Source organism: Ceratina calcarata, unplaced genomic scaffold, assembly GCF_001652005.2.
Source record: "Ceratina calcarata isolate Rehan_Ccalc_2016 unplaced genomic scaffold, ASM165200v1 scaffold351.2, whole genome shotgun sequence".
NCBI classification, from domain to species: Eukaryota; Metazoa; Arthropoda; class Insecta; order Hymenoptera; family Apidae; genus Ceratina; species Ceratina calcarata.
This window is the reverse complement of record NW_017158043.1, coordinates 215,454-224,845: the sequence shown is the minus strand read 5'-3', so window position 1 is coordinate 224,845 and position 9,392 is coordinate 215,454. Positions and strand designations below refer to the sequence as shown.

The window sequence follows — 9,392 nt, the reverse complement described above, 5'->3', positions numbered from 1 at the left end:
GAAGTATACTGCATCAAATTTCACATCAAAAAGACAAAAAAAAGAAAACTCTTTTATAGAATTAGTTATTTGCATATTTCAGAAAATGTCGTACAAAATTTTATAAGACAAAATGTACCGAAAATGAATAATGATTAGAAGAAATGCCAAACAAGTCATTTTGACCTCCCTTGGTAGATCTAGTGTTAACGAGGAACGGCTGTGGCAAACCTAGAAACGAGATTCAGAAGAAAACGGGGAGGACGTCACGTCAGAGATTACTGTTCCACCTACGACCTCCCAGCTGTTAAAACATTAAGAGTATAAGCAGCTGCCGAACTATCTTTCATGGTTCATCTACGCGTGCTAGTACCGACTATGTTTTATTTTCAGTTTTTATTTGCCTGTTCACTAACCGCGGTGACAATTTACGAGCCCCTTTTCATTAATGAAACCCCTTTCTGTGCACGTGTCCTGCGCGAGGCTTCTTCGAACAGTGTTCTGAATTGGGCAAGGATTTCAACACTTCAGAGGTCATCACAGAGATATTGTAGACAAGAATAAAATAGAAAAACGAAGAGAGTACACACACAGCAATGCGTTCTATATGATTGTTGGTTTGATATTAACGTTTTTAGATGTAATAGAAAAATCGTACGACTAATATTCATTAAACTATTGGGGTGATCGTAGCCAGTTTGCTCGAGGGAGAATTTGAACTCGGGAAATATAGATAGAGTGCGTGACATTTGTTACCATGTATTTACATGCCGAATTCAGTAGCGCGTGATTCCTACTTCGCCGCATTGCCAATCACCGGCAGTGTTCGAGTTATATAAGATGCTCGCTGTCCAATTTCAACCTGCATAATGTCCAGGAAAAGTATTTATATAATATATTACAAGCCACCCACCCAATTAAACCTGCCTTAGCACTTAAAGAAGCTTTCGTTTTGTCACGAGAAGGTGGTTTGAGTAGACGAAAAACGGGTCTTAATTAAAATAGACTTCGCCACGGTGTATAAATATTTTTTGCACCGAGGAATTTATTGTGTAGCATGATTCTGCTGACCGGAATAAAAGTCGGGGTGGCTCTGTCGACTTTTTGTGACCGGGGTTCGGACGAACAAATTGATAAATTAGGGAATCGGGGGAATTGGAAGGCGGTTCCTCCGGTGGAAGGTGATTAACTTGTTTCGGAGTAATCGTATTTATCGTTCGCGTGGGCGTTCACCGAATACGATTGCCCGTTTGGTTCCAGTGTTTGAATTATAGTTATAGCCCGGTTCAACATCCTTTTAATCACGTTACTCAAAAATAATCGCGCAGAACTTAGGCTAGGCCGTGCTCGATCCCGGACGATGGCTCGTCAAATTAAGATGACTAGATTTCAAATGTCTCACTTAGCAATCGGTAGAGGATTAATTAATCTCGAATGGAATCCGGACTTGCTATCTCGCATGGGTGTATCTGACAACCGAACGTTTCAAGGCAGAGAATAACTCGAACGTCATAACCACTTTCAGATACGTATTCTTCGTGCGCGCGTTATCACGCGTATCGAAACGTTCACGATACCTAAAAATTCGTCGAAGGACGACATCGTGATCGCCCACCAATGAACGGAATTCAATTCTCGAGATCCTACGATTCCCGAGTCTCCGCATCGATTTTACTTTCGATATCACGTTACGTGGGTGTTTCTTTTCCATATTCACTCGCGAGACTAGCCGATCCGGCCGGAAATCGGCCAGTTTCAGGATCTCTCCTCAAAAGAGATCGCCACAGATCGGTAACGAGGAGATCCTATTTCCGTGGCTGTTGCGCAGCCTCTATATTACTCGCGCAATTACGAGCGCGTGCAGACGATGAATAAATTCAAAATATTACGCGCGCCCTTATCTCGCAGATACACGTACCCATACGTACGTTCGAAATCGGTGAACGCTTTTATCCGCGAGTTCAAATTGTATGGCGGATGTGCACGGTACAAATCGCTGTGGCCAGAGGCACGATAATGCGAATATAATGACGATGTTGCCACGGGTAAACAGTCTGCCCAGTTGGTTCCGATCGTTTTCTACATACGTACACGCGCTCGTTCGTCGTCTACGCTGAACGTGTACCTGAGAGAGTACAGAGTTCAACGTTTCCGGATACGCGTGGAATGGATCCTTTGTTCCATTTATTCGACAAATGGAATCGCAATTTCCATAGGTATCTAACGTCGCTCATAGATTTCATTAGAGAGTATTCAATCCTTCGAAGAGATCATTTATTAGTCATTATAGGAAATATCTTTATGCTGCCCGTAATTTTATAACAATTATACTATATTTTAGGAGCTCAACTATGATGAATCGTAAAGCCATTTTAATTGTCAATAAATATTTATAATTTAGAGATGAGATTTGAAATTAGAACGTGTCAGCTCGCTATCAGTCTCGTCTCGATCATCGATTATTCGATTGATTTAATCACTGATAAGCTCCATTCTGTGAGCCTTGATAAGCGAGCTGAAGTCGGTTAATCGTGGGATTTGCTGGAAATTAATGCGACGTCTAACTGTGGAAGGTGTAACCGCGAAAATTCGCTTGAGTAGTTAACTCCTCAATATATATCGGTTCAGATTTATCCGAATCCTCGTTTATCGCTCCTCCTTTTGTCGACGGAAACGTTCCGATTTACTTCGTACCGACGATCACTTCGGCAATTAGCAGATGCTGTTCGCTGTTACAAAATGTTTATTTCAAGTTGGTGTCGAAGTCAATCAAGCTCTTCTTGCTCCTTCCTGTTTCTGAGTCCGATGCGGAATGTACGTGATTACATGTCTTTTTTATTAACAGTACACGCGGGTTAAATTGGATTTAACGGTTTCTTACTGCTCGGTTTCTATGAAATTCCTCGTAATTGCCCGTTGGATTCGAATGAAATCATTGGTTTATTCCACAGAACTAAATCAAGCTAAGCTGCACTTTTCTCGTCCTTTTTCTTCGGAAACGGCCTAGTATGGAATTCGAGCGGTACGCTTGCTCACGCATTTTCTCGCGATTTCTCATTACACGGGTGATAACCTGGGATACAGGTTCCAGTGCACAGCGTCGACTCCTAGCAGTTACTTGAACGATATCCGGTTTTTCGTCTTATTGATGATCGATCATACGAATTCGTGTTACGTAACCAGGTCCGGTTCACTGGTTTCCCGATTTGCTTTTGATCGAAAGCGATTGACCCATTACAATTTCATTTTGGAGAAGGGACGTGATATCATGCATGCGATCGGTTTATATGTATATTCTTAATTGGGAACCACGGAGTTTGTTGAGACAGTTATTCCATTAAGTGCGCACTTAAGTCCTTAAATGGAGCTTATGGTAAAAAGTAGGTCACTACTCGACGTGAGGCATCCTGTACATGAATCATTCTTGCTTTGTTTTAAAATAAACTTTGCTTTTACGAGAGCGATATGGCTGACTTAACAGTGGCACCAATGAATCTAGGAAATCCATGCATCGTAAAGAATTTACTATGATGTATTTATCGTTCGATGGGTGGAGATTAGACGGGAGGAATGTTGAAAAGAAAGGATTATAAATTCTTAACGCTGGTACTAATGTAGTTCGGTCATAAATACACGTGTCTCTCCTCGTTCGCTCCTTCGCGGTAGGAATGTTGCTCGAGTAATTACGAGGAAGTAATCAACGCTGGTTGGCAGGATTAAGCGAAAGTGCGAGCCACGCGCCGAGCCGAGCCGCACAAAATTTCAATCTTTCTCCAGCGAAATGTACATGCATACAGCGGACCGTTGTTGGTTTAAGAAATTATTGCGAGAGTCAGGAGAAATTTACGTGTACAACGGAGATTGAACTGCTGACTTCCGGTCGGTGAAACACGTATAGAAATTGCTAAAGAAAATTAGTTCTGAGTCATAATTCTCGTGATGCGAAATACATATTCGTATACGACTTCCGACACGTCCTTTCGACGTTTAATCGATTAAAATATCGAGTGTTACGCTTCCATGATACTGTAACTCTATAATATGAGAAAGCGAAATTTCGGGTGTGACATTTCATCTCAACGGGATGTTTCGTCCTGTTTCAGACGATGAGGCTGACCAAACGTATAGACGAGGTCAGGTTGCTCGAGTCACGTAAGAGCGCCCGGCTGGCCGATCAGGATACAGATTTCGCCAGACTCGCCGATATGGCTGGTGATCGCAAACGGGCTTCATCTCACTCCATCGACGTGCCACACGTGATTGGGTAAGTCTCTAAATCACTTTAATTAATATCGCTTCCACATTTCTCAACATAATCCCTCAATTTCTTTCCTCGTGTTAAAAGAATTATGCTTGGTAACATAAAACCGACCATTAATAGGTCTTATTGCCCTCAAGAATCCCGAAGTCCCGAAGCTCCCCTGAACCCTGCATGCAGTTATCAGTCCCATAAAACTCTAGTGGAATTCAGAATTAACGCGCGCCACCTGAATAGTAAGTTGAACTTAATTCCTACGAATTCGTTTCCTCGAAAAGAAATCAAGCTCCCGTTGAAAATCTGATCTAAAAACCACGCAATAGGATATTCATGAAAATCAATGTACTTAAAAAAAAATTTATTTTTAAATCCAACCGAGAGACTCTGCCACGCACTTAAGGGGTCGTAAAAGTGAAATATGGTTGCCGTCGTAACCGACCGCGATTTTGGTCTCCCTTCGAAAACTCTCCTCGGTCCCTTCTATGCTAGATTTAGCGCGACAAGTGTGAGCCTACGGCCTACGCGCACGGACACGTGTGTGCTCGCTCTGCGTACTATCGACAAGTTTCGTCGTATGATTTTTGAGGCGAGATAGACGTTGGCGAAACACCTCGTACGAGAATATTTGCGGTATACCTCAGAATTTGAAGTAAAATATGATTTACGATCGTATAAATCATTGTGAATTTTGAAACTCAGAATTAGTAATTAGTAGACTGCGGATTTTTATACAAAATAAAATGTTCATGATATCAGTTATGAAAATGCATTCTAGATAGACATTTCTCTCATCATGTAAACATTGAAATATGCATGTATATTTTAATATCTTATATATTTTTGGACATTGCAAACGACACGCTTTTTTTATAAGTAAAATCCGCTGTCTAATTATTTAATTTGTACAAAATTAACTCTAGTTCGTTTTTAATTGTTGGAAGTTCACTCTTAATATTCGTTCATTCAAGATTTTTTGTATAATCTCGTATTATTGAGCAAGGGCGAATCGTTAGTACCCCCTTAAGACCGGCCCGGCTTTAAGATGGTTCGTATTCAAATACGAACGTACACCCATTCGGCGTTTGTATGCGTGCGTCTCGTGGCTAAAAAATCGAAGCGTATTTCGGTGTATGGTTCGAAAAAGCGCACCCGCACGTTGCATCCAGGGGGAATGCTAAAAGGCGTCTGGTTGCCGACCGTTAGACCGTGAACGCACCCTCGGCTGGCCGCGCCGGACACCTGTCCCTCGGCCAGCCATCCGAAGAGAGCGCTTTCGTTCTCTCACCCTCATCGAAACGTCCTGGAATCCGACCCAACCATCGCGATTCCGACGACGGGGACGCGTTTCGTGGGACCCTCGGCCGCGGAATTTCTACAGACCCCCGGGTTCAGAGAGCTTTGACCTTTCAAAGGGGCGTGGACTTCGTCTAGCAGGGTGCACCTGAAATCCTGTAGTCTGCATTTACACCATTCTCTTGAAGATATCGTTGGCGAATTGATTTTTAGAGGTTTCATAAATTTCTCAATTATTTTATTTCTGTTTCTGAAGATGAAATGAATTAACAATTTGCATCAGCAAAGATACGTGACTTTAAATTGTGTGAGAAAATTGTATAAAAATAATTGCTGCCCTACATTTTGAATCAGTTTATCGTCCGTTACACTGGCTTAGCCTGCGGATTAAAAGTAGTTTATATTTACCAAAGCAAAATTATACGCGCTAACTACTGTGAGTCATCGTCGACCCCAAATTCGACAGTTTATACTGTCGTAAAAATGAAAGTAAAATAGATATACGGCATCATTAAAAAACCTGTGGGGAATAAGATTGTTTTTCGAGAAAATTACGCTTGTTCAGTAATAGTTTCGTAGCTTTTGGACGAGCATAGATTCCACCCCACGCATAAGTAGGTAGTCGAAATTCTGTAGGTCGGTGTCACGGGATGGCAATGAATTTTATGATTTAGGGTCGGGAAGGGTCTCTCCTACTCTCTTAGAAATGACGAGTCACGCGGCAATGTTACAAGCGGTAATTTCATTTTTACGGTGTGTCACGACCGCCGTGGGACAACTTTGTTCCTCGGGTCCTGTTCGACATTTCATGAAGCAACGGTGTCCACTGTGCACAGCTTTTAAAGGCTGAATGTTAAACGATAAATCGATTTTTTCGTCGTGAATCTTGATGATGCGAGTTCGAGGGGGAGGAGGTCGACTTGTTTGCAGTGTAAGCGAGCCGAATGATGCAATCGTCGCTGGGACTCTTCTCGTGACGAAATACAGGCCTGAGTCGATGGAAAGAGCTGAAACAGATGGCTGGGAAACGTACATTAGTACAGTAAAATGAATATGGAAATCCGAAAGCGAAGTATCAATTAAAAATATCCAAATTGCTAAGAAGGAAGGCTCGATTATGAAATTTTTATAGCGCCATTAGCAATTGAGAAATACGATTGACGGGATCGGAATTTTTACCGGGACGATTGTCAATCCTGGAATGGCTATTACGACAGCATATTAAAATTCTCTTGTACTATGTTATACGACAAAAACCATGAAAGTAGGATGCGAAGAACCACTCGGCTCCGTGGCTCGCCTTATTTCGTTAAGAGGCACCGAAACCCGCGTTTCCACCCACCTGCGTCTGGAGATCCACATCTTTTCGACTAGAAGTCTCTCCTACTCCTTCCCCTCTCGTCCTCTCCCTTTCCCTTCCGCGCCGCCATAATCGTCTCCCTTCGAAGAGAAGGGTGGAACGGCTGTTCACGATGCCAACGACCCTGTCGACTCTTCCTTTTTTCTTCGTCTTCTTCTTCTTTCTCCTCTTCCTTTTTTTTTATTCCCTCCTCTGGACGAAGTCGTGCACGACCGAGGCCTCGAAGATCCTCCTCACAAAGGACGACTCCGTGGAAAGGAACGGCGGGGACGAGACGGGGAAGAAGGGAGGTGCAACGTCCGGTGGTTCGGGGCGAAGCCACGCAGGTAGACGGCCTGCGTCGCGTCGGTGTTTTTGGGCCGTGGCTCGGCTCGACTCGGTTGCACCTGGCCGTGGCACGACCTGCCCCACGTGAAAGGAAAGGTCACCACACAGCCAGAAGAGAAATCGAATGCCTTTCGAATCCCGATGGTGTATCGATGACGAAAGCGCGTGTACCACCGGGTATACCCCCCGTGCCTCCTCGTGCCCGCGCGAGACCTTGCACCGCGGCCAAGGATCCCGCGCGAAATTCATCACCGGTGACTGGCCTCTCGAGGCTGAACCTCGATGATACCCCTCGGCCTCTGTTTCTGCTCGCTTTTGTTGCGGTTTTGTTTCACCGTTTGCGGCCGTACCTTGCGTCGGGATGGGTTTCGATTTCGATGAACTCACGGTTCCGTCGCAGACGCCAACAGATACGACGCTTGACAATTTCGTGGAATTCAATCGGTCGCAGTGATATCAATCAGCTATCGAAACGTTTTGATTAAAATTGATCCGTAAATTTGTAGCTAATATGAATTGAAATTGATGGGGCGGCAACACAAGCTGAGCCGACGCTGGTTTTGCTTTATTGCGCGACTATAGGGGGTATCGGTTTCGATTTCGCTGAACTCGCGCGTTTCGTATGAAAGGGTCTTTCAAAAGGTTTCACAGTGGTAGGTAATTTCAACGTATTTATGGGGTTCTTCGTTCAGGCATTTTTAGTGTTCATTAGATATTCATAGAGAGATCATCCAACAGTCTTTCGTTTTATTAAAAATTCTTCCTCCTCGAGACTGTAAATTTAAAATCTATTTACGGGAGAATCTAGTTATTACATTAAAATCTATTTAACATTCCGCACGCTATCGATACATTGAAAAAAAAATGTGATATCGAGTAGCCGAAGAGTATCTCCGGATTTCATTGAACCCTCCGATAAAGCCGAGCCACCCTTCTTTCAAATATAACGTGATCCTCGAAAATGCCTTCCAGTCGGCTAGTTCCTAATACTAACGAGAGGAGCAACTTTATGATGTATGGTCGGTCTCCCATCGGTAAAAATTCGTATTACTTCTATAACGCAGCCTGGTCGTGAGAAAAAAGAAGCGAATGACCTGACTGACTCGTCGCAAGCCCCTTGCCTCGCTACAATCCTGTTTCACCGAAACGAACGAATCGCGTTTCGTTCCTTCGGCTTGGCCTTTTACGCGAAAACGAACACGCGATGCATCTCTGCGACTGCAATTGCAACTCGCCGTGAATTATGCAACATTATACTCTTTTCGCGTAACGAGAGGCGTATGATCTTCGTGTAATCGTAACTCCTCATTACAGTTGCTTTAACACGTCCCTCCTGTCACGACCATTGCAATTTCGACCTGAGTTCTTGGAAGTTTCGATCTCGATTTCTTGCTACGAGAAAAAGATCGGTAGAACCGAGTTTATTCACGGGTGGCTGTTCGGTCGTAAGGTTCAAAATAAGGGAATAATTATAACAATTTGGAAATACGATTCGACATTCCGAATTTAAGGAGTGGAGTATAGATATAACTGAGTGAGTAATATTTTTATTGCGCCTGCTCGTGTAGCTCGCTGGACTGGCTGAGGTATTGGATGCTACGGGTAAGCTGATCATCTAATTATACCGAGCGGTGTATCTATTTTCTTTGCACCCACGTGGCAGAATTTATAGCTACTGACAATGAAAACTACTGAACTCCGTGCCAACCTTTTTAAGCCTGGAGTCCTGATTTATTGAAAATACACGTGCATTATTCTCGGACGTATTCTTTAATCGTGCAACATCTTTCGATATGTGAATGGTATTTTAAAAGTCGAATTTAAATAGAATTCGCGGTCGATTCGCTTTGAGATTCGCGCAGTCACTCCTCTCAAAGGTTTACCGATAACAGCGTGGAAGGCGTGATAGAAGTAAAGGGAGGGTTACACGGGTAATCGGAAACGCAGACGTAACAACAGAAAGTTCCTGCTGCGGCAACCGGTGCAGTGAGTCAGTAGGTTAGGTTACGTAATTTCGGGCCGGCAATCTTTGCGGGCGAGGAGGCAGCCGGCTTTACGGAATTAGGTCGATCAATACCGCGGCCGTTATATAGGTCAGGTGCACTATCACGCTCTGTATATGCGAGTCTCCTGCCCCTTCGCCGTGGTACCTAGCAACCGTGCCATCCCCCAGGA

The 9,392-nt window shown here is 43.7% G+C and overlaps 1 protein-coding gene across 1 annotated transcript in view; it reads left to right on the top strand.

The window, feature by feature from the left end:
- The window catches only part of Glut4EF (Glucose transporter 4 enhancer factor), a 70,576-nt gene that overhangs the window by 25,477 nt on the left and 35,707 nt on the right, over positions 1 to 9,392 (top strand). Inside the window, exon 2 of the mRNA XM_018025380.2 lies at positions 4,083 to 4,243. Within this exon, the coding sequence (XP_017880869.1) occupies positions 4,083 to 4,243 (161 nt within the window). The remainder of the gene's footprint in view (positions 1 to 4,082; positions 4,244 to 9,392) is intronic.